Below are 25,089 nucleotides of genomic sequence, written 5' to 3'. Positions count from 1 at the left end.
AGATCTGAGATGGGAAGAGCAGCTTCCCAAGCCTCATAGCACTGCTTCTGAGGCACAGAAGCTTTTGATCAACCTAAATAAGGTGGTGGGATAAGAGAATTAAACCAGCTGAAACAAACTTCTCCCAGGAAGGACATGGGAACAGGACAGCCTCTGGCTCACATGCTAGTGTCTGACCTGCTACCAGAGCAGGGCAGATCTCTGCTGCCTTTTCCTCATTGCTCCTGGAGAAATTACAGTTTAGCCCTGTTCTTAGTGGGGATTAATTTTCAGCGTGGTGAATTTACCAATGAATTTATGAGAAGTTAATTCGTATTTAGGAAGAAATCATGTCAATTCAAATGTGTTCAATTAATTGTTGATGGCATTGGTGTGGCCATTAGATACAAAAACCACATTGCTTTTGGGGTTAGTGAGGGAACACATCCTGATCAGATTAGTGGCTGGAGAGAACACTATCCCCTGAATTTTGAAAGAAAAGTATACTTAATTAGCATATTTTAATAGCTAATTGACTGTGAAATACTTTTAAAGAAACATAGCTAGAGCCTGGGGTAGGACTCTCCTCTGCCCAGTACATCTGAGGGGGAGGCACAAATGAACTTTTGAGCCATCATTGCTATATCAGCTGTGACTATTGGGCCAACATGTACTTTCTGATGCTGGAATGTAAATCATCAGGGCCCCGATCCTGCTGTAACGTGTGTTGGCACTGCGCTCCATTCAGGCAGCATGCAAACAACACAGAGTTGAAACAGTGACCTCGCCAGTTCTCTGCTCTCTGTCCCTCTTGCAGCTCTTTGGAGAGCTGCTACCTAAATGTACTTAGCAGTCGTGCTGATTGCGGCAGTACCCACACCAGAGCTTTCTGAAGTGAGGAAGCAATGACCTGTGTTATCAGTGTCCTGAAACACAGCATATCTGCAACACTGCAAGGCACAGCACTGTTTGTTCTCTTAGAACATGGCACAGGATGAACATGAACAAAGGTTTTAAAAGAAACAACATTTTAAAACAGGCCTTTATATCTTACTCTGTGTGTTTTCTAAGATCATGAGGATGGACAGATACTTGTGTTTAGATGCTCTGCTTTGCTGCCTGTAGAAACCTTGTCTGGGTTGACTACTCCACAGCAGTAAAGATATATAAGCTGTTACGGATTGAGATAGACAGCAAATGATTTCATAACCCACCAAACATTAAGCCGCATTTTTAAAAATGCTGTGTTAGAATATGGACAAGCAGAAAGAGAAGGAGGGATATTTTTAGTCTCTGAATATTTAGTTTGGCAAATGTATGTTCCTTAACATGCAGTTTCCCAGGTTTGGGTTGCCCTTTTTACGAAGGCTTCACTGATAGAATTAATATTTAAAAAGAGAATTCTGCTGCAATTCTCACATTCCCCCAAATACCTCAACCATTATCTTTGTCACCTTTTCCGGACTTGTAGAGACACAAGAATCAAAGGCAAAGATAACTACCAGAATACAGATACTCAGTTGGCATAAATGATTTCTCTCTTAATTGGAGTTGGCATTTCAGAGCCAGAACACAACTGTCTGCGAATACGGAAGCAAACTCAGTGCTGTTTTAGTGCATGGATGACAGGACATGGCCCTCCCTGGGACCTCCCTGGTCAAAAGACTCCCCAAACCCTCCCAGCTGCACTGACCACCCTGCCCACGGCCACTCCGAGCAGCACTGCTGTGACTGTGTGCCCTGGGGGCAGCAAAGGCCGGTTGTTCAGCACCTCCTCACCCCCTGGCACTGACAACGGGCAGTCCCCTAAGGGAAAGTTCCATCAAGCTCCAGGCTTGTCAGAGTATCTATTTTCTTGTTTCTCTGTATTCTACTCTGTGGTTGTTATTAATGAAATAAGAGGTGGGCCTCATTCCCTTTCCCTTCCTTTGCCCACGCACATTAATTTAAATGCAAATTCACACAGAAAGATCAAAATTAATTATACTTTCTGCAGCAGGCTACACGGAAAATTGAAATGCACAGAGTTGGCTTTTCCCTTTTCTCTTTTTTTCATTTTTTTTGGAAGAGCAAAGGAAAAACAATGTACCAAAAATACTGAAATATGCATGTAAATGTTGAATGCTTGCTTGCTTTTATTTTCTCATGCTTTTTGCTTGTCTGAATTTCCACAGTTGCTTTCAGTTGCAGGCTGTTTCGGAAGGAATATTGAAAGGTTAATCTGCTAGTGACATAAATTGACCTGTAAATGACAAATAATATTCTGTTTACCAGAAATAAGAATCAATCTTAATTAAGAAAAACTATGCTGACTCTTAAGAAATTTGTCTATCATTGCCTGATCAGAATATAGCTGAAGTCTGAGATTTTTTATTTTATATTTTTTCAGTGGAAAATAAAGGCATAGGGGGAGACGAGTGTTCTATTTTTCAAGGAGTTAAGGCATTTATATAAGTTTTTTTCACTGAAAATGCAGCCAGGTAAATTTGTTACCCAAGGTGCAGTGCAGAGTCTTGGAGAGTGCTGGAGTTTCACATCTGGGCACAGTCACAGCAGCTTAACTGCTCCCAGGAACCAACATATGGACAGGGCTATGCTGTTTGCCAGATCCTGGGCAAGGAAAACAAAAAACTGACACTTTTTTTAAAGGGAGTGGGTGCAGGCATTGTATGCAATGTGTTATAGAGCCATTAGGTATGCTCTGGGAAACCTGCTGGAGTGGGCTCTGTGGGGCTTCAGTGGAGGCACCGGGGGGGGGGCAGTTACATGACTTATGTAGGTCTCAGATTCTAAGGCCAATGAGAACAATCGAATGAAGAGCTAAATCAGAAGCATTTAACCAGGCATTTAGTCAGGCTGAGGCTTACTTGCTTAGTAGTCTGTGGGAAGCGTGTGCTGTCCTGCCTCTAGGCCAGATCCTGTCCTTAACCCTGTTGGTCTTAGCCAATGTCTGGAGACATCAGTTCAGCCAGCTCACTACTTGCTCTCTCTCTCCAAGCACTATGGTTGTAGGTAGATGAATTCAGGTATTGCAAAAACCAGAAGAAAGAAATGGATGCTTATGATCAAATAGCTCATTTTTCAAATTCCACATGCCATTAGGAAAGAACTTTTTTGTGTCCCCATAGCAACTAGAGTTCAAGGTGCCCTTGTAAAACACATGGCCAGAGATCTTCCCTGGAAAGCTTACAAATGAAACAAATGAGAGAAAATACTAACGGAAAAAAGCTGACAAAGAAAAGGGATTTATCTCTGGCTACAGAGCCATTAAAAACAACATCCATTTGGGTACTCTGCTGTGATTTTACTGAACAGGACACACTGGATCCGGATCTGCTCTTTGCACTAATTTCCCATAAAAACATGGATCTAGTTCAAGATCTTGCTACTGCTCTTTAAATATTCTGATACACCTCTCAACAGTCTTCTACAAGAAAACAAAGCCTAGCTGAATGATTCTGGATCCAGCAAGTGCCTTCCCAAGGTCAGCCCATTACCTTAAAGACTAAGAAATTGATGGAAGCAGTGTACAATTGGTAGCTTGACCTTGCGAGCCCAGCTGGCCTCAGGAGTTCAGTACAGTGCTAGGCCAGTACAGCTGAGTGTTGGAGGGGGCCTGACTAGAGAGGGTCTCTGCACTAGCCCTGAAAAATAGACCCAGGTGATTGTGTTGGTGTTTAGTGGGTCAAAGCAACAAAACATCTGTTGATCTGCATCCAAAGAGGGCCTTTCGAGTGGGGCCATGTGAAGAGATGCCAGTGCCCTGCTTGCCCCAGACTTGCTGCTGAGAGCTGCAATTCTTCAAGTGGGCTGGTTGTTCAGATTGCAGTACTCAGCAGCTGTCATTTATTACAGTGGGGGCAAACACAGTAAATAATCACTTCAGATACTTTCTCTCTTGATCTTTTGGCCAAGCTTAGTTTTACTGTGGTTTCTTAGGTGTGCTTTGCTTTCTGCCATCATGCTCAGGAATCACTCAAGTGTAGTGTTAGCACAATAAATCTCACAGCCTTTTCTTCCAAATAAAAGCAGAAAGCAGTAGCTTCTAGTCATTTCACCATCCTGCTTTCCTGCTGGCAGCTCAGCGGAGCAAGGGTACGCAAACTTCAGCCCAGGCTGAATTGTTAGCATGGTGATATCTCTATCCCTGTTTTCTCAGAAGTGTTCCTGAGAACACTCAGACATGCTGGCTGAAACCAAGAGAAACAACACTATGACCACTGTTTGTTTAAGGTCAGGGACATGGAACAGCTGTATTTGTTCAGCATTTGCTTGTCAAGGAAAGACCTCAGCAAGTTTTCAGATAATCTGTCTGTCTCTATATTTTATGCACAAACCTGCCATCCCCACACATACTTGAATCTTTCCAGCAATCTCTTCTTATTGCTACATAGATATCAAAATTGCCATCTGGTTAAGGTGGGGGAATGCATTTCAGCCGTGCTCAGTTCACATAAGCAAGTGCTGTTACATTTCTCAGCTCATGTGTAACATTTTGTGATCAGATCAGGGAGATTGCTGCCGCAGTGGTTCCTTGGAATTTCCTCTTATTTCTGCAAATTTAAACAACATACTGCTGATGATTGATTATAGTAATTTTGTTGTTCATATCATCCTATTCATATCACAGCAGGTATTGCTTGTAATTATTAAGGCTATTTGTTATTAGAGATGCATGGGCAGTGAAATACAATGAGAAGCAAACAATTTAACTGGTAATAAAATTAGCTGATCATGGAAAGTCAATCTGCTAATTATCTCCAAATTGTGTCTGTCAGTTCTGTTTTGCATTTCTTAGACTCCTTGCTCCCCAGTGAAAAGCTTTTGCAGGTCCGCATTCTAAAGAACAAACTGAATTCCCCATGAAGAGAGGTTTTCATCATGTTACACCTTTGTTCTCATACAGGTTCACATAATTTCATATTTTGTGACAAATAGGCATTTTACTGTGTAATTTACTGCACTAATAGTGCACTAATATTTTATAGAAGATTATTCATAAAACAATAAAAATTAGGCTGATTCCTTCAATTTCATAACTAGTGGAAAGTACTCAGCACTTGAATTTCATAGTTTTTGAATTTTCAAAACATCTTGTGATATTTAAGTGGTGGAGCACATATTAAGGTCAATTTGAGCCACATGGATAGAAAGTACCTTTGGACACTTTCAAAAACTGCATATAGGCTTTTCTAACTGTCCTTGGTTCCTGGGATTGTCAGTTGATTAATTTACTGAGATTCTAATATACATGCAGTGAAAAAACAAATCATATGGGTAGCAGGACCAGTACAATTTGGTTTTCTGTGCATTTTTGCATAGTGGTATTGGCAGCTGGCTATGGCACTGAGGCTTTTATTTTAATTAGTATTTGTATGGTGTTTGACAGCACTACATCTCTTTTTTATGTCCAGTATTAATAGGTCATTTCATAGTTGGGTGTGGGAAAATTAAAGGTGGCTATCAGATTTTATGTATCTGTCAGTTTGCTTATATTTTAATTTCTGTTTTAAATATGGGCAGGTAAAACAACCAACCCAATCAACATTAAATATTTTTTCTCATATCTGTTAATTAAAACAGATTATTAAAAGTAAACATTGAGTCATTTTACAAGAAAATATCATTCTCTGTTGAAAAATTATGATGCCTTAAATATAATAGAGTTAAGATATAATATTGGGTAAATAGAGCTGTGGTTTGAACCATCATGGCCATTCTTATTTTCTGGAGAGTCTACATCTACTTTTCCAAGTCAAAACCAGTCTGGAATGTGAGCTGAAATGTTATCTTTACAATTTTGTTCCAAGTGTGAAATATATATTCCAACCCATAACTCTGTATAAGGGAGCTGAACAGCTCTGCTAATCACAAGGAATCTACAGAGACTGTGACCTACTAAGTACCATGTGGCTGAGCTCTGATGCACCATCCCAATGTCAGAAAGTAAATATGCTTGATCTTAGATGCAACAGGAGTTACAGGATAAACTTCAGTCACCCGTTGTCTTGGATTGTCATTAATCTCAGTAGGAGGCAACAATGGAAAACGTTAATAAGAAAAAAATGTGAATTAAACCCCAAAACAACCCTGTGAAAGAGAAACTCTTCAACTTTAAATTGGAAGCAAGGGGAGCTCTGCCACGTGTGGGAATGCAGAGAGGCCTTCAAGGGCTGTGCACAGCTGCAGCTGTGCCTCTGCCTTCAGCCAGTGCTTGTTTACTCTGTCTGGGAGCAGGCACTCTCCACATGCACTTTCGAACTCCTGCTGATGGCAGGTGAAGCTAGTCTGTCAGACAGTACTGGCTCTAGATATCCAAGAGAGCCATCAACCCCTTGTTCTGACAGGCAGTAGCAAGAATTAATACAAGTGATAATTAGTTACTCTGTTTGACTTCTTTTCACTATTTAAAGAGAGCTTTTCTCCTATAGGAATGAGATGAATATGTGTCTGTCAGAGTCAGGCTGTATTGGAATGACTTCTCACATTGCCAAGTAGCAACACAGAGCTGTCCTAGTGAGATCTCTGGAGGATCCCTGTGGAAAATAGTCACAGGAGGAAGGCAAGTAAATGGTGACAAGTGAGGCCAGGGGCCCTTTGGATGACCACCATTAAGTGGTGAGCAGGATGCATAGGAATGTTTGGGGTTTCCTATCTGAAATGAGTCTTATCAAGCTGGGAGAGCAGACTCCTTGTGGAGGTCACACTTCTCCCCCGAAAGCAACGCTGGTTTTTGCAGGACCCTGGGCAGCTAAGACTTGGGAACAGCCTTGCTATTCTGCTGCTAGTAAAGACCGAGAGTGGGAAACTTTTGTGTTCAGACTCAAACCAACATAGAAATGTGTTTTGATTCTGTCTCCTCCTCTGTTTAGCATTTCCACTTGACATTAGCTAATGTCCCCCCATCCCACAATAAGAGATGGGAAGGAACAGATAACTCCAGGTCACTCCAGCAAAATACACACAGCATACCAAGCATGGTCTGGAAACCAGAGAGACACTTTGGTGTGATAACAAGGTCACTGCAGACAAGCAATGGCAAAGGCACACTTCTATCTATCTAAATCTTTGAGTATGTTTGAACATAATGGTGTACTGAGGCTAAAGGACTGGAAATGTGGGATGACGTGCTTAAACGCACAACCTCTGTTTGCCCTTGTGAAGATTATGAGCCATACCTAAAAGCACATCGCCACAGGATCAGGTAAATTGACTTTTATTGAAACATACTGTAATATGAAGGGGGGAAGATTCCAATTTAACACAAATACATTGCATTTCAGGCTCCCAAATAACTATTGATATCTGCTGTCCTGGAGCAAATCATATCTTCCTTGACAAGTCAGACAGCTGCTCCTTCTCTATCTTCCCTTTGTTATCTTTAATAGCCATGGATTGTTGTGGTACCTTCAAAAAAATATTTGCAACTTACTTGACGGATGTTTCACCTCCTGCTATTAGCCCTGGTTCATGGGTTCATCTAATGCCTGTTCTCGCTGATGAAAGACCAAGTGCTTTTGAAATGAGAGTGTACTGGATGTCACTGCACAGTGCACACTTTGAACAGCTCCTCTTCCCCTCCAGCTGGCAGCTGGTGGGTGAACAAGCTCTCCAGCTATTCTGGTTATCCTGACATAAGTTATGGTAGAAGCAACCTCCAGAGCTTGTCTGGTCCAGGTTCCATCTCAGAGCAAGGCCAACTTTCTAGTCTTGTAAGACTGCTAATGGTCATCCCCAGCTGAGGCCTGACTATTGCCAGGGAAGTAGATCCCACAGCTTCTCAGGGCAAATGTTCCCACGTTTGATCACAGTCACTATGGACAGTTTTTTTCCATTTGTTGAAGATATGGAAATATTGGTATCTTAAATACAGGATCACTAAGAATTGTAAGATAGGTCTAAAGAAAACCATGGCTATATTTGACCAATTTCACTCAGACTTTGAAATAAAAAGACAAAGCAAGTCTAATAACACCAGGGTTGCGGGTTTGATACCTGTACAGGCCATTCACTTAAGATTTGGACTTGATAATCCTTGTGGATCCCCTCCAACTCAGAATATTCTGTGATTCTATAATTCCTTCAGGCTATCAACTGTCCTCAGGAAATGAAGGCAAATGTGGTAGAAATGGATGAGGGTGGTAATACTGCAGCAGTTCCCTTGCCTTCCTCTGACAGTCTTTGCTGCCCACAAATCTCAGTCAACACCATGGACTGTGTAAGGTCTCCCCAGACTGCCTCAGATCAGACCAGAAATGTGCCAGGTCAGCCCTAAAATCCTTCAACAGCAAACTGAAGAGTGTGAATGGGTTAAGCGAAGTTACGTGTCTTTGTGATGCAAAGGAGGAGTGTTTATTTTGTCCATTCATCAGCACAGCTGTAGAGGCACTACAAAGAGCTGGCCAAGTTAACAATTTGAACTGTACCAGTTAGACCAAACTGGTTCAAAATCATCAAAGGGCATCCAAGAACCACTGCCAAGGGCTATCGTGCATTTGGGGGTGACCTTTAGTGCATTTAAAAATCTACTTTTAGGTAACATCCTTAAGTTGAGGGTATCATGTAAGTTATACATAACTCAGTATTAGCTACCCATTTGCCTCTACTTTTTGTATCTTTATTTCCCTGATTAATCCATGATTAAGAATGAATACAAGCTGCATATCCCTAGTCAGGTTTTATATTCCTGAATGGGAAACATCACCCCCTTTGAACCAGACTGTAGCACAAGCACCATTTTAGAAGGAGGGACAAGGCTGACACATTTAGTACTGAGTTTTGACAAATATGATAATAAACAGGGTCTTCTTTATACTTCCCAGTGGTGCACATATAGGTCTATTTTTCATGTGCTGATGGAGCATTCAGCACTGAGATTGACCCTTACAACACTTAAGAAGGGAGAAGGGACTTAGGCTTTAATGTGTATATTGTGTTCCTCCAGCTCTCTTGTACCTTGTAGAGCTAAGACTGAAAGAAAGGTGGGGTTTTTCTCCATCTCACATTTGTAGCTATCAGCTGAAAAAAAACCCAACTGAGAGAAATTTAGATCCTTCACCATGAAATTAACAGCCACGCTTTGTGATTGGAACAGGTCCCCAGTGGTACCCTTCCCGTGTTGGCCTGCAACTAGAACGCAGTAAGTATTCATATGGATGAATACAGACACCTAATGTATTACTAATCCTCTGGCAGATTCTTCTTCTAACAGTATTGATCTATCTATACATGTTATTGGGTGAATTAGCACATTTTCATTAACAGATATCAATTATTAACTTATTAGTCTTCTCATTAATAAAGGAATCTAATGTTTTTCATAATGTTTCAAGATACAGTATATGATCAAATAAGGAAGACAAGGCAGTTTTAAACCCATTTGCTCACTTCTCTCACTCAATGCATGATCTATTTTAATACTTGCTTACAGCCTCATCAGAAGATGCAGCTGCCTGCAGGAGGCAGCCTCTTTTTTTGTGCCAGTACATGGCAGTGGGAAATAAGGCTGCCACGGGCTGTGTGGTATTTGGTCTGTGGACATGTTGAATTTCAAGCCATAGAAAATGAGGGCTCAGCAGCTGATGGAATTTAGCATCCTTGCTGATGTAAACAGTCAACAAATGAATTGAAAGGGAGATGCAATGCATAAAGCAGAAAAGAGCATAGAGGTGTTGCAGCCATGACAACATCCCAAGCCAGTGGCTGTTGGAGTTTCCTAATATCCAGCTCCCTGCCCCCATAGAACAAAAGAGAACCAGATATTGCCATTTTATCTCTCTGTCTGTACACTCTAGGTCCATTAGGACCTAGGGGAGGTTTATGTTAGATATTAGAAAAAATTTCTTTACAGAGAGGGTGGTCAGACATTGGAATGGGCTGCCCAGGGAAGTAGGGGATTCTCCGTCCCTAGAGATTTTTAAAAAGAGACTGGATGTGGCACTTAGTGCCATGGTCTAGTAACCACAGTGGTAGTGGATCAAGGGTTGGACCTGATGATCTCGAAGGTCCCTTCCAACCTGGCTGATTCAATGATTCTATGATTCCATGACTGGAAGCAGATGACTCAGAATGCTGGGAAAAATAATGTAGTGGTCACATACACCTGGTCTGCCTAGGTCAGAGCTTACAAAGAAATCTTGAACAGTGGGCCTTTGCCGAAGAAGTTGCATTCATCATGAAGTGCCACCTATTGTGAAATAGCCTGAGGATGTGAATGTTTCAGCAAAATACTTCAGTGAGGGAGATGCTGCATAACATCGACTTTGCCATTAGTCTTGCAAGACAGAACAAAGATTGCTCTACGGAGTTGTCTGTGTGATTGCTTGGCATGTCTCTAATGGGTTAGATTAACAGAGATAGCATCATACAATTGCCACGCATTGCTGCCCAGTGTCATGTCAGCCTGATGCTTTTGTTAAAATGAGATGAGAATAACTCTCACAGAAGTGCTCTAAGTTGTTAACCTGGAGAATAAGTACCACGTCACCAAAATAAATCAGAATACAAGCTGGGCCGACACCTGGGCCATTATCAGGGCAGTCTATGCATTGTGCTGAATCTCTGAGAGGATACCTGTTGTTCATGCCATCTCCTCTTCCTTTTTTGTCATTGCAGATGGGCCCTTTTTGAAGGATTCAATTAACATTCAAAGTCTTGCTGTTTCCTCCATCATTACACTGTATTTTACAGACCTGGGTCAGCAGGTCGGTTGGACCACAGTAAGTATGTCCTTGTAACAATCAACAGGATATGTCTTAATGTACAATGTGTTTTTGCATCAAATTACTCCAACTTCCCCAGCCAGTCTTTCCCTATGTAAAATGGTGTAATTACTTATCAGCAGTCAAAACAGAATTAAATGGACAGTGAGCTAAATTATCAATATGCTAACTCTGGCATCCAACTAAAGATTAGAAGGTGGACATAAAAATATTGCCTGAGAAAAAAAATCAATTTTAAAAAAACAGTTTTAGCTTATCTAGGGTTTATATGCCTGTGCAGAACCTGTAGCCAAATATATTAATTTGCTGCAAGACTCCTCAGCTTTGAAAGTGGAAGGATATTAAAAAGAAAACATGGATTTCTAGTAATCCTGTTACTAATGTGGGAAAATTATTGGATGAAAATGTCTTTCTCTTTGTTCACCCAAAGCACAGTTCTGATAGAGAGGTTAAGGACTCCAGGCAGAAGATGTCCAGCCAGTCTCAGGAGTCACAACTTTTGAATCTCTTTCTAAAACAAAAGTATTTGCCATGAGAAACAATATCTGTATTATGCTCTAGGTAGGCGTGGTCTCAGACTGACTTCAGTTATTTTCCTGTAAGTAACTTTCAGAATACAGTATATGATCAATATGAAGACCACAGTTGGAAGGTCAGGGTGGTGGGAGAGAGGCAGCACATTCCACTCAAATGGGGTTTTAGGGAACTCTAACCTTACAGGCTCCTCTGGGAAAGGAAGAAGAGAAGGATTCAATGCATTCACAGCCCAAAGACAGAAGACAGTAGAAGTATCTGAAAGGACAGTGAAGGAATGGGAGATGAAGAGACTTTTCCAGTGTCCTGCATCAGGCATATGTGGTGGAGCTGAAAGTAGTTTCACTACTAGACTGACCCAGCTTTTGCTGTAGTTTGCATGTACTGCACTACCTGGGGTAAGACATAGCCCATACCTGTATATTGGGTAATGAGACTCCCAATGTCTGCAGTGAGAAACATGAGTAAGACAGAAATACTGTTTCTGAAAGCCATTAAAACACTGACAAGACTATTCATAGCAATGGAAAACATACCACCAGTTGCTTTCAATTTCTTTAATGAAGCAAGTGAGTTTTCCTTAACTGGCATCATGGCTGTTGGCCAACTTATTAAATTCTTAGCTCAGGCAGCACACAGATCCCACCCTGCTCATGCAGGGGGACTACAAGACCCACTGACAAGCCACTGTCCTTCCTTGGCAGTGCCTATATGGATGAAGCTTGTGAGCGTCAGGTCTTTGAGCAGCTCACAGGTGATAGTTCCTGTTCATCTCTCCAACAGGTCACTATGGGCTAGGAAGCATTACTACAAGACACTTGGAGTAAGCATGCTAATTTACAGTTCCTTATCTCTTAGAAGGTACACTCAAAGTGTTACTGCCCGAGCTGCCCTTGACCTTGGGATGTCAGCCTCTGGATCAGTTCTGTAAGGTCATATATCCATCTCACCCGCTCAAGCTCACCTACATTTCCCCTCTCCAAGAAAGCAGATTGCCCTGATCAGCACAAATTCTGACAGGCTTTAGCCCCTTTGAAGAAGAACATGACCTGTATCCATCCTTCCCAGTTCCAATAGGACCCAAATCCCCAGGTGGTGACAGGCAGTTTACTTCAGTGGAGCTATAGCCTTTGACACCTACCTATTTCAGTGGAGGTCTGCGAGTTGCCAAGGCTTTGCCCCACCCTGATTAATAGCCTACTGGGGCCACACTGATTAATGCCAGTCCTGTTTCCCCCCTGAATCCATCCCACCACTTCTCAACCATGGAATTTCCTTGCAAAGCAAAATCGTGATCAGTGCAGCTTTCTGTTTGCTACAATTAAGTAATCTGCAAAACCCTTATTTATTCTCTCTTTTCCTGGTGGTTTATGTAGCCTAAGACAGTAACATAACTAAAGCTTAATATCCCATTATAAATAGTGCAGTTATGACCAGGAGTTGATACTGCAGGCAGTGGCATTTTTTTTATGATTTAATCTGCATGCAAAAAGTTGACTCCATGAGTTTCTGAATTTTCATGTTATCCCATTCTGCTCCATATTCTAAATTGTCTCCATTTTTAGTGACAGAAATCTTCTTCCTAACCACATCATTTAAACAGCCAGGAGATTTTTATGTTATAACTAGTCTGTAACAAGAAAGAAAAAGTTCATAGAAGATTGTATTCTAACAATAGCAATTAAGAATGCATTTGTACACAGTATGTGTAGTTTTACTGCCATTTTTACTATGCTTAGAGCTCCCATTCTCCCATCCTCCTTGATACTCTATCAGATTTATGCATACAGAGAGGGATGTTTCTGATTTAAAGGGTTGACATTTAAATAAGCAAGGCGCAGAATGAAAATATTCTTATCTCGTCAGCAAAAGGATAGCTAAGGTACAAAGGGCCACATTCAGCTCTGAGCTCCAAAAATAGATACAGAAGCACATGGAGACATGCTGGTGGCTCCAGAGGTCAATGCTTTGGGCATGGATCTGTCTAGGGGAACACTAATCACAGAGGTGGGTCTTCTGGGGCTCTGTCACCTCATTGGAGATCACACTTGAGGATCAAGAACACTAAGACCTCCAATGCTGGGGATTTACAGCCAGACAATGACTTGTGGTTTTTAAAAGGGGAAAATAGTACTGACCTCCACCTTTACCTCCTGGGAGCAGTGCCCTTTCCAAGAGAGTGGTAAAATAAAAGGTCTATTCCCAGACAGAATTTGGGTCTTGATGAGTCTAGGAGCAGTCTTCTGAATCAAGAAACCTCAGCTTCCCTTTTGGAGCACTCACAATCTCTGATTTACAGTCCTTGTCACGCTCCACCTTGGTGGCTCAAGAGTTTGCTGTCTCATCTACTTAGGTCCTCTGTGAGAGGCTGACACTTTGTAGGAAGGATGTTTCCTCCTTTTCCTCAACCTTCTTAAAACAGGGTGCACAATGATCAAAATATTTTTGGTGTTTTGTGCTGTGAAAGGCCAGACATCCCCTGGGCTCAGGTTGCTCCACAGCTCTGAGATTGGTTGACCAGTTTTCAGCAACTCCTAGAGACTGTGTTTCTCTGACGGAGAAGAGAGGACAAACCGGGGTGAGGGATTTGCACTTCTCTGCCGTTGGAATAATTATTCGTCACTCTCTTTTGAGAATGTGATCCTTTTCTGGGATAATTTCAGTAGACATCTAGCCTCAGTTGGCTCTTTTAGAAGAAAGGAGACCCTCAGGGCTGATTTGCAGAACACAATTCAGGGACAAAACAAAACCTGTTTCTTAGTATCATCGATTTTGTTAGAACTCTCGCTCTACTCTGCCTTATTTATATCAAATATTTCCAGAAACACATAATTTACTTCTGCACAAGACTTACCAATTCCTTTACTCTACCTGGAGGGTCTAGTTGAGGTTTGCTGACTGATGTTGCAGAGATACTGATGGGATATGAGTTTACAGATCTTTTCTATAAGGCCTTGCAAATATTTTACCCCAGGGGTGCTTGAAATTCCTACCACTGGAGTGATGGGTTGTATTTTTAACCTCTGTTCAATTTTGGGCCTAAGCATGTTTGACAGACATTGCAATTTTTATACATTGCAATGCAGCATAGTAAAACACATGGCTGGTGTTTTATTACTAATAATGCACACTGCTGCTGTAGTCAAAAGGAAGAAAAAACTCCATTCTTCATCCTCAAATTCACACTTCTGCTAAAGCCTTCCTCATTTGAGCAGTGATTGCAATTTCTGATTTATCAGCTTCTGTTGTCCTGTTTCCACCTGGGCCGGCTACCAGAAGCATCCAAATAGAACTAAGAAAACAGCACAGAATTGTAGAAAATATATTTTACCTACAAGTCTGTGAATTTCAGAAGATTAACCCTGAAACACAGTACTTCAGCAAATATTTTTTGTAACTTTGATTTCAGATTAGGGACTGCTTAAACACTTTGACTCTTGAGGGCCTTAAAATAGTACGGCTGGCAGCAGAACTGCTCCATTTCAAATTTCCCAATGAAAAAAACTCTGCTTAATTTAGCAATGTGGAGACTAATACTTATTTAAACCCAAGAGCATCTTTGAAGTCTGAAACCCCACATTTTTTTGCTAATTAATCTGTTCCCTCCTGGCTGGCAGGCAAATTTATCACCAAGTTAGACATTGTGGAAAATGAACAGGAAGCCAAGAGATCTATGTTTGAAGCTGTGTGATTATGTATAGCAGGTACACACAGTGGGGAAGTGCAATAATGAGATGTGCCTGTTCTCTCAAGGGGAAGGCAGTATTTCAGTCACTGTGGTTCTCTTCTCTTACTCAAACAGTGCCAGTGTGCCAAAGTTTTTCTGTCCTGTGGGTGTGGGTGGGTGGTGAATATGGGAGGAGCAGTTTTTTTCTGACTGTCAAACACAGTGAGTTGGTCCTGTAAATGTGGAACAATCCCATGAAGTCTGTGGGATGACTGTGATAGGAAGCAATTTGCATATGGATGGGTTTGGAAAAGAGGCAGCCAAACTGCTGCAGACTCATTTTCTCCACCTTCTCTATAATGAGGTCAGCTTTGTGCTTCCCATGGGGAACAACTTAAGATATTTTCCCTAATTTGTGAACAGAAGAAGAGACTTCAGTAAAGGTTTATAACCTGTCAATGGAATATAAAAGTACAGACAATTACAATAGAAAAAAAAGAGAGGATCTGAGAAATCTGAAGGACTGTGAGGACTGGGAGTCCCAGAAAACTAGTGAGCCAGTAGAAAGATGATAAGTGTAAGAAAACTGATATGATCATAGGTTAGAAAGGAATTCGAGATCCAGGTAAGAGAGGGAACTGAGGATCTGTAGGATGTATCAGAGAATGTCACTGACTATAATTCTCAGCAGATACATATGAGGGTTTGCATATTTTGTGGCCTGAAAAAACTTTGCAGCAGTGCCAAGTAAATAGAACATGTGATTCTGTGTAAATCTGTGGGTGGCTTAAGAGCGGCTACAACAAAGTGCCAAAGAGAGAAAAATCCCCAACTGGTTTTTCATTGCTAAACCTCTTGGATCAATAGATAATTTGCTCATAGAAGATGATTGTCAGGAAAAAAAGAACTCACTGTTTCCTCGACAGCACCTTTTCCAACTCCAATTACTTGTAATTCAAAGCACCTCTATTTTACAGCTAACAGTTTGTACTTGGCAGAGGTTTGTTTCTGCTTGAACACACAGTAAGTGTTGCTCTACCTTGGTACAGCTGGGCGAGTCTTGAGCTGATCCCAGTCAAAAGCCATGGACTTTCGAAACACTGTGACCTTTCACAAAGGCAAACTACACACAAAATTTGTCTTATTTTTCATTTAATTAAGTCTAATATTTTTCGACCTCCAGGATTATCAGGAGAGAACAGCTTGCATTTGCCTGATTTCTTGCCATGTTTTTATATTGTTTGTGCCTTTGCTTGGGCCACATATACTTTTGGCTTTTTGTTACTGCCCAGTGAGAGCATGAAGTCAACAGATAAGGGAAGGGGAGACCTCTGAAACTGCCCAGCTGGCTGATTTGGATTCCTCAGATGCTACTTCTAATAGTGCAAACCGTGCTGCAACAATTTCTCTTGGTCTCAGCAACAAAAGCCACTAGCTCGTGATGAACCATGTCAGTAGGTCCATTTTTCGGGTGCCAAAGGGAATTAGGGAGCTACTAGAAAAATTAATTTTGAGGGGTGAATGTTTTAGCTGCCATTGAGCACAGCAGGCTGAAAGAACATATGCCTAAGTGTTTATAGGAATACCCTTGAGTTTTTACCACTTCCAGTGCAAAAAGAAGGTAGAGGGAATTCACAAAGCATAAACAGAACAAGCTGTTTCTTTCAGTTATGCACAACCTTATGCTTAAACCCTTCCTGCTACTTAAGGAACAAAGAGCTACTTGATGTATTCCGCTGATAAGTGTAGATGCTTTCCTGATTGTATTCAGAGTAACTAAGGAGGTTGACATTTTGTCAATCTATGCAAATTTTAGCAGTTCTAGTCCTTCTAGAATGTGTAAGTCTGGCAAAATTATTTTATATGGGGAATTTTGACCAACCCCATACAGAGTATAAGGGTGTAAGGAGACCACAAAGCAGAGAGTGAACCATAGAGTGAAGCAGTGTTCAAGAGAGTGAACCAGAGACTGAACTAGTGTTTGAGAGGCCCTTTTGTCATTCTTTGTCCACCTTTGTCTGATGCCCTTGACAAGTCACTGAATTTCTCTGTATTTCATTTCCCAGATCTGTGGCAAGAAAATAACAGTATTTTTCTCTTTCCAAAGTGCTTTGAGGCTTCTGGATGAAAAGCACTCTGAAGAACTAGATGAGGTTATTTATAATAACCAGGTGTTAAAAAGTACTATTTCATTTATGTGTCTAAATAGCAGATGATAAATATACATTTTAAAATGATGCACATTATATGGCAGATTTCAAAATGCTGTCAAAGCCCTGTAAAGGTTTGGCAGCACATCTGAACTCTCATTGGTGTTTGGTTACAAACAGAACTTGAGTGTTTTGCTGAATATTCATAAGTACAAACATATACAACACGCATACATATCTGTACATAAGAACAACATTCATTATTCTAAAGTAATTTTCCATTTTGAGTAAGAAACATGAAATGGCTTGTGGTCTCAGGGAAGAATTTTGACCATAGTATGAAGTGGTCTGATGCCAAGGTTTCAGACAGCTCAGTCTTAAGAAAAGAGACAGGAGGAAGCTGAGATTTCACCTCCCTTTTTTCACAGAGCAAGCATAGGTCTAACTCAGGGACAAACAGGGTCCATCACTGTTCACTCCTCAGCTGTCCTGAGTCAGCTGCAATTTGCCTATAAAATCCTACAGCAAATCCATCCCTATTTCTGGTATTTGCAGTAAATATTGAGCTGCAGCCTGAAATGCTCATAGACACCAAGTCACTGCAGAGTCTGCCCAGACAAGGGAATTTTCAGGTGCCCCTGCATGCACTATTTAAGTTTTGCAGAATGGATTACATGAGAACTGGAACAAAAAGTCATTGAATATTCAAGCAGCCCTTAAGAATTGTATTATCTGAGACAAAATTGCTGTTGCCATGGATTTTTACAAACATGAAAATATGAAACTTTTACAAAGGTGAAGATTTAGAGATGGCGCTAAAATTATGCCACTATCATCCCCAGCTAACAGTATGGCCTTTAATGAGGTAAAAAAGCGTATGAAGCAGAAATTAGTCTAGAAATTAATAACGTTTCTTAATGATCATTAGCTCAGGAGTACTTAGGGCTGGGATTGTAAAAGGAGTCTAAGGTAGTTAGATGTTAAGTTTAATGTGATCTGGGGACTTGGGCGGATTCAACTGCCTGATCTCTTGGGTTTCTCAGAAGCTGTGCTCTGTACACTCACACATAGTAATGGTCTGTTTGTTTGATATCAGTAGATTCTCCTCTTTATGCTGTATGTACTGCCTCAGTCTGACCTTGGCTCAGACCTGCATCTAGTGCCTTTGTCTCATATTTATCAGAGAAACTAAGCCCTGTCCATTAGGTAATTTATAAACTACAGCTGCTTTTCCATCAGAGTTACCCAGGACACGCTTGAGCTGTTTTGTATCTCTTGCTGCGCCGAGAGCTACAGACAGTGACCCAAAGTCATTGTCCTGGTTGAGGGTATTATCCTCATCCCGCACTCTCTGCTTCCCTGCTTGAACCCAGACATCCCATGGACAGCGGAAGAGAAAACATCACAACCAGTACCAATGAACTAGGAAACTGCCCCTACATGGCATGGAAAGAGCTGCAGGAAGGGATCAGTGTGGAAGAGGCTGTTCGGCCTTTCCTCAGCTCTGCTGCTTGTCATAAATGAGATAATGTGAGACTATGCCAAGAGGCAATAAGATAGGGTGTGTTGTGTGATATTACAGAAAGGGCATGTCATAAACATTACAGAGAGGAATTAGCTGATGCCCTCGTGAAGATACAAATATGTGGGCTGTTCATTTAGGAAGATTCTGTTGGAATTTTTTCAGATGCCCTCCTCTCCATTGCCTCTGTTTATAGCTTCCTTTTGTCCTTTTCTGCCTTTTTGCAACCAATACACATGGTACTATTAACCAAATCAAAATCCTTTCCATTCCCTTCAGTGGACCTGTTGGGGTAATGTCAGCTACCCCTACCAGCCAAAAAATCACCTCACCTTCCCTCAAATAACTTTGAAAAACTCTTTTCACCTCTGCTCCATTCGTGCCTCCCTAAATAAACCCTCTGCCCTATATGGTCTGGGATTTTAATTCTTGACCTGGCTGTAACTCAGTTCAGCAAGATGTTACTGGCATGATCAGCTGAACAGAGATAAAAGAAGCAGGTACAATCTAGCTCATGTAAGATGAGATGCCTTGCTTGTTTGCAGATTAGCTATTGTGTATTGTTTTACCATTTTACCATTTGTCCCATCTTCTGTTCAACGATGGAAAATCCTATCTTTGCTCTCTTTTGGCACGTTTCAGATCTCAGTTTTGTTGTTTATGTAGTAGATATTTCCAGTTTATGTGTTACTGACTCAGATCCCCGTGGACCTGATTGATAATTGAGAAAGTTAAAGAACCTTGAGTTTATCACCCTGTATGGAGCTCATGCTTGTGAGAGTTTTGACTCAATAATACTTTGATTCAAGAACACTTTCTCTATGCTACTGAGAATTAGAGGTGTATAGAGTATATAATGCCAGACAGTGGAGAGGAGAGAAGGAAGGTAAGAGAACTGGACACTCTGCATGCTACGAAATAAACTGTGCAGATGTGGAAAAAAGATCCTCTTTTCTCTCTTTGGAGAGTTAATGATAAGCCCAAAAGTTAAATTCTATTGACCTATGCTCACTGTTGCAGAAACATAATGCTCCTCCAGGAAAAGATCTTTGTGTTTATTATGGACTACCATATTTGGTTGCACCAAATGCATCAAAATAATCTAGGCAGGACCACAAGATGGTAAAGAAAAAGTATTTTTTTTTTTAATGTTTCTACAGAATAAAACTGCTCTATGTTTTAAATGATCATTTTTTTAAATGAAGTGGTATTTCTTTTGTTCAGAAACAACAAGCTACAATGTTATTATTTTCATGCTTTAGTTTAAAATGTGATTATTATTTTTGCAGGACATGTCAGCAGGAATTAGTAATTTTGAACACCTATAAAAGTGATAGGTTGAACTGATCCTTGACACAACAAATAACTCCCCAATTAGTCATCTGTAGGATGAGTCTGAAGATATTAGGTAGGCTTAATTGAATACACTCATTGAGAATCAATAGTTCAAAAATCGTGCTTGCCCTTGATTGCCAATGGGTTGAAATCATTGTAATGTTGTGTTAATTTAAGACTGCTTTCCCTTTCACTTGCTTGAACTCATGGGAATTTTTAGCAGAGTTTCTCTGCTGGCTTTCTGGAACTCATTTTTCATTTCTGATGAATTTAAAATCAGTGGGCCAGAGAACTAGAGCAGTGGCTGCAGCATGGGAGATGCAACAGAAGGAAACAGTGTGAAACTCAAGCAAAATAAAATAAAATACAACAAAAGCCACTACAAAAAATTGAACCTCATCCTCTAAAACAGAATGTTACCAATCTTAACTATGTTCCAGCAGTGTGGCACAGTTATGACAAAGGCAAATATAGTCCTGCCTGCCAGACAGTACCTATTCTGATTGCCAGTCTCATGGCTGACCCTGGACCACCTTCCTCCACCTTGTTGATTAACACTTTGTGTCGGATGTGATCGACACACAGACAAGACTGAACCCTGTCCCCAGCCATAACAGGTGTCTCTGTGAAGCACCTTGAGCATGCTGGTGCTGCTCACCTCCGCAAACCCCAACTCAAGAGCTGCTTCTCTGAATTCCTCTGATGAGAAACCCTGCATTTCCCCCTCCTATAACAAACCTCATCACAGGGATTCAGGTATTATGTGCTTGGTCGCTTTGGCTGTTAAATAGAGACTGGATTTTGAAAGTTTCCTTCTTTCAGCATCTGAAATCAGTCAAGGGGCAAGAGGGGAACACTTGGTGCAGTGACAAATAAGCACAACTTGGTGCTAAGTCCTGCCAAACTCTTCCTGGCAGCTTTGTAATATGCTTGTGCCAAACAGATGATAAAAGCTGGCAGTTACCGATGTATTTTGTGGTGCAACTCACGGATGACAGAAAAAGCTACGCTGAAGAAAGCAGCTCATTCCAAGCTTTTACACTGACCTGCCCAGGCCATATTTTCTGCACCTCTGTCCTCTATACCACCACTGTTTATATTTAGTGTATCAAATTTTAAAAGTGGAGGCCATCTCTTACAGGGTTTGCAGAGTGCCTAACACAGTGAGCTCACAGTTAGGAACAGACCTATACAACTGCTATTAGGACAAAACACTAATAAGCCCTTAATTGTGGAGTATTCCACAACAATGTGCTCTTAGACTCTCCTAGATTAAATGTTTTTACACACACACCTGCTCTGGGGATCATGCAGAGTCTAAATGGAGCACAGAAGTCATGATGTCACATGGAACAAAAGAAAATATTGGTAGAGAACACTTCAGTCTGTTCCTTTTGGAGACAGTCCTGCTATGAAAGGCTAAAATTTCAAAAAGTTTCCCCCTATAACAGAAGAAAAGAAATAGTACTGGGGGTCCCAAATGAAGGGAACCTAATTGCAGGATGTTTCTGCAGGAAAACCTTTCTTCTCCAATGCTCTTCTGAAGAGCAATTAGAAGAACAGCCTCCTGGGGGGCCAAATACTAATTTTGAGACAGGTAGTCTAAATGCAGTGTTGCTTCCTTAAGCTACAGGTATTTGTTCATTACAATTCTATAGCAGTGTGAATAGCCACTTTAAAGCCAAATGGCCAATTAATTATAAATCTGTACCCCTTAAGCAATACTATGCACTTGAGTTATGATTTGCCAGTGCTTGTAAACGTGCAGGACTATACCGCTTCCATTTTATTCTGAGATTAATTCCAGTGGGGACAGATGATCAAATCCTGACCTCACATCACTCTAACCTTGTTTTACTTCCTCCAGCTGTTTGTGGCCTAGGAGTGTTCCCCAACAAAAGGCAATACAGACTGTACCAAACCAAAGCCAGGACTTAAAACTGAAGGAGGCTCATGGAAGCTCTATGACTCCACCTTCTCTTCCTGCCCCTTCTCTCAGCTCTCGGTGTCTAGCAAGGGTGACAGTGGGAAGATGAAATGATTTTTTTCCTGCTTTGCTTTCATCACAACAGGGTAATTTACTTGTATATAAGTCTGCTCAGGCGGAGTACCACTCAGTCACTGAACAAAAGCTCAAAGCACCATGCACCAGGCAGGCTGGTCCTGCTCTTCCACCCAACACCAAATTTCGAGCAATGATCCCTCCCTTCCAGATGACTCTGCTAGCAACCAGGAGTTGAGGCTATGTTTGTTTCTGTCATGCTTGGTTGCCTTTTAACTGACTTAGCACTTAATTGCAAAAAACTCTGGCAGAAAGCAAGCCGCCTTCAGCTTTTGGACCTTGGTTTTCAGTGCTATTTTGATTCCAAATGGGCTTTTGATGTCACAGCCAAAAATATAAAGAGGAGATAAATATGGTTTTGACCACCTTCCATGAAGCATTCCTAACTGGGTTAATTTTCTACACAGAAACCTCTCTCACACTTCCTAGATGAATTTTATTCCTTTGCTAAAGAGATAGCAGAAAAAAACCTCAATGTGTCATTTAAGTCCTCAAAATGAAGCCAAAATGCCATTTGAAGGATGAATAGGGTTGTTGATAGGGGTATTCTTTTTCTCATACCTTTACTGGTACAATTTTCTACTCTGATACAGCTATTTTATTTTTCATTTCTAGTTTTTTCTAACAGAATACACTGGACCTCTTCTAATATATCTGCTCTTTTATATTCGCCTCTCAACTATTTATGATCAAGCGGAAAGTAGGAAGAACTTCCGCCACCCGGTGGTTCAGTAAGTGACACTTGTGTGAACAACTTTCCTGAAGCATGAGGAGCCAGAGGGATGGAGACTGCACTTCCAGAGCGGAGGAGGTTACACAGAGTATGGGGCTTCATGCCTGGTTTAAGATTCAATTCTTACCAGAGACAGTTTGGCATTTTAACAGAACTCATAAGCCTGACCAAAAACTGGATCCCAGTTGCAATGGTCACCATGGGAGATGCAGTATTTCCTTCAAATAGTTTGCACTCTAGACACAAAGCCTGAACAGAGGGTGAAATAATAAAAACAGTGGGTAGTAACCCAAAGTCAAGCTTGACAGAGAAGAGAGGACAAGACTTCAGGTGTCCCACTCCCAGTCTATTTATAGCACATTCCTGCTCATGAGATGAGTAGCATCAGCACCTAGCACAGAGGATAACTACCCCCACAGCAGCGCTCACCTAGGCAGAAGAAGGAGGAAATTCAATAGGTGTGCGTGTCAGGAGTCAGGTCAAGAAATTCTAAAGGGGCATCTCCACAGGATGGTGGTATAATGCACCAGGAAGGCTGGGAACTTTCACACTTAAGGAACTTCCCTTCAGTGCAATTGGCCCCATTCTGGGTGGTTAGTGCCTGTCAGAAGGGTAAAATGTGACCAAGGAAAGCCTGTCATCTGTGTAAGTTGGACTACTTGTTGGAGGGCACACAGGGAACTAGAAAGCTCAAAGGACTGTACAGCTCTCCCACAGCACTTTTTCCACACTATGATTGCAGAATCAAGGGAACTAGTATACAGCAGAGAAACATAGTGAGTAATAATACCTTTTACAGATGGAGGAATAGACACTTGGAGAGACATTAAAGGGGTTAGTGGAGCTGGGAATTAGAACAGAGAATTGAATTCAAATCCAGAGCTGCAAGATGTTTGTCTTCCTTCTCTTGCTCATATGCTTAAAGGGAGAGCACAGAAGAACCAGAAACACCTTTACCTTCTTTTATGTGGGCAAGGAGTGTACAGAATCCTTCCGGTGGCCACTCCTTAATGGGTTCATCTGAGGTCCCCATCCTAAGCCAAATTCATTTTAAAATTCCCAGCAAAGCTGAAAGTTTGCTCCAGGCTTTGGATAAGTCACTAATTGTTTGAAAATTTTTTAGCTCAACTCTCTCTGGTTTAATCACTCTGGCTTCCATACAAGATGCATAATAAAAGTATTTGAGATTTTACATGCTGAAAACCACTTTTCATTTATGTCTTGTAATTGGTTTGCAGAAAGATGGGCTATGGTAGTGTGGTAAATGTAACCAAGATAAAATGCCATCAGGAATCACTCTTGACATTTGTTTCAGAAACTCAATCACTATGAGCTGCAACTCATTCTCGGAAGCAAATCAGCAATGCCTGTTATTGTTTCATAATCGTCCTCAAAAGAGAATCAGTATAATAATTTCTACCACAATTACCTCATTTCTTTATAACAGGCAACGAAAAAGCCATCAGAATGGATTAACTTTGCAAAAAAATCCCATTTTGCGTCCACAAGGAAATGAAATACAAACTACCTCCATGCAGCTACTTGAGTTGGCAAAGGACAAGGAAACCATTCAGAATATTCAAAATGTTTTTAAATGTCAGACACATCCTACAGGAGCATTAAGGTGGCCTTAAAACATGGGAGACTTCTTTTTGAAAAGCATGTCAGACTCCTGGTTGTATACACAGCTGTCCTGTCTAAATGTCTTTTAGGGCTATGTATCACATTCAGAGCTCGAGGAGCTCTTTCTAATTCAAAGCTAGTAAAAAATAAGTTGCTTCCCGGCAAAATGCAAGCAACTTTGTATAACATTGAAAATGATTCCATTAATCTTTGGTTCCAGATGCTTCAAATAACACAATAACTTAAATCCCACTATTTCAATGTGACTGCAGTTTTGGAATATTAGTTCTTATTCCTTTCATGACATTAACTGTGAAGTAATAAAAAGTAATCTTTCACTTACCCTAATTTCCTTTCTTTTTTTTTGCTTCCAGCTTGGCCTGCTTCTGTCACTGTTTACACTACATCAGACATCTTCTGGAGACATTATTTGTTCACAAGTTTTCAGAAGGGCACACTCCTCTGAAAAATATGATAAAGGTACCAATATGTTTATCATTTTGTGTAAGAGAGAATATTCTCATATCAAAGAGTCCTTGGAAGGAGATAGGAAAATAAAAATTTATTTTGTATTTCCAAGAACCATGTTTAGTCTAAATACAGACACAGGAAAATTTCAGGGCCATGTCCCCAAGGACATGAATTAAAATTAATGTCCATTTTAGTTCCTGCATGTCAATGTCCACTTTGACTCATCCACCCAAGGGGCTGATTGTCATGTCCAGGATATTTTTGAGACTGAATCCTATTTTATTATGAGAGC

General features: G+C 41.0%; 1 protein-coding gene and 1 long non-coding RNA gene across 19 annotated transcripts in view; one reads left to right on the top strand and one right to left on the bottom strand.

Annotated features, from left to right (window-relative positions):
* The window catches only part of LOC135412887 (uncharacterized), a 404,646-nt gene that overhangs the window by 24,700 nt on the left and 354,857 nt on the right, over positions 1-25,089 (bottom strand). Inside the window, exon 10 of the long non-coding RNA XR_010430007.1 lies at positions 24,670-24,788. This is a non-coding gene — a long non-coding RNA (uncharacterized LOC135412887). The remainder of the gene's footprint in view (positions 1-24,669; positions 24,789-25,089) is intronic.
* TECRL (trans-2,3-enoyl-CoA reductase like) overlaps positions 1-25,089 on the top strand; it is a 104,660-nt gene that overhangs the window by 25,339 nt on the left and 54,232 nt on the right. For 16 of the 18 annotated variants that reach the window (XR_010430006.1, XM_064651874.1, XM_064651873.1 and 13 more), the window contains exons 3-6: positions 9,074-9,118; positions 10,594-10,697; positions 22,586-22,701; positions 24,701-24,806. Coding sequence is in view for 17 of the 18 variants with exons in the window: in XM_064651874.1 (XP_064507944.1) it covers positions 9,074-9,118; positions 10,594-10,697; positions 22,586-22,701; positions 24,701-24,806 (371 nt within the window). In the remaining variant the exon portion in view is untranslated. The remainder of the gene's footprint in view (positions 1-9,073; positions 9,119-10,593; positions 10,698-22,585; positions 22,702-24,700; positions 24,807-25,089) is intronic. The other 2 variants (XM_064651860.1, XM_064651866.1) reach the window with 2 other exon arrangements.

The sequence above is a fragment of the Pseudopipra pipra genome, chromosome 4, assembly GCF_036250125.1.
Source record: "Pseudopipra pipra isolate bDixPip1 chromosome 4, bDixPip1.hap1, whole genome shotgun sequence".
Classification (NCBI taxonomy): Eukaryota; Metazoa; Chordata; class Aves; order Passeriformes; family Pipridae; genus Pseudopipra; species Pseudopipra pipra.
This window is presented reverse-complemented; position numbering and strand designations above follow the sequence as displayed.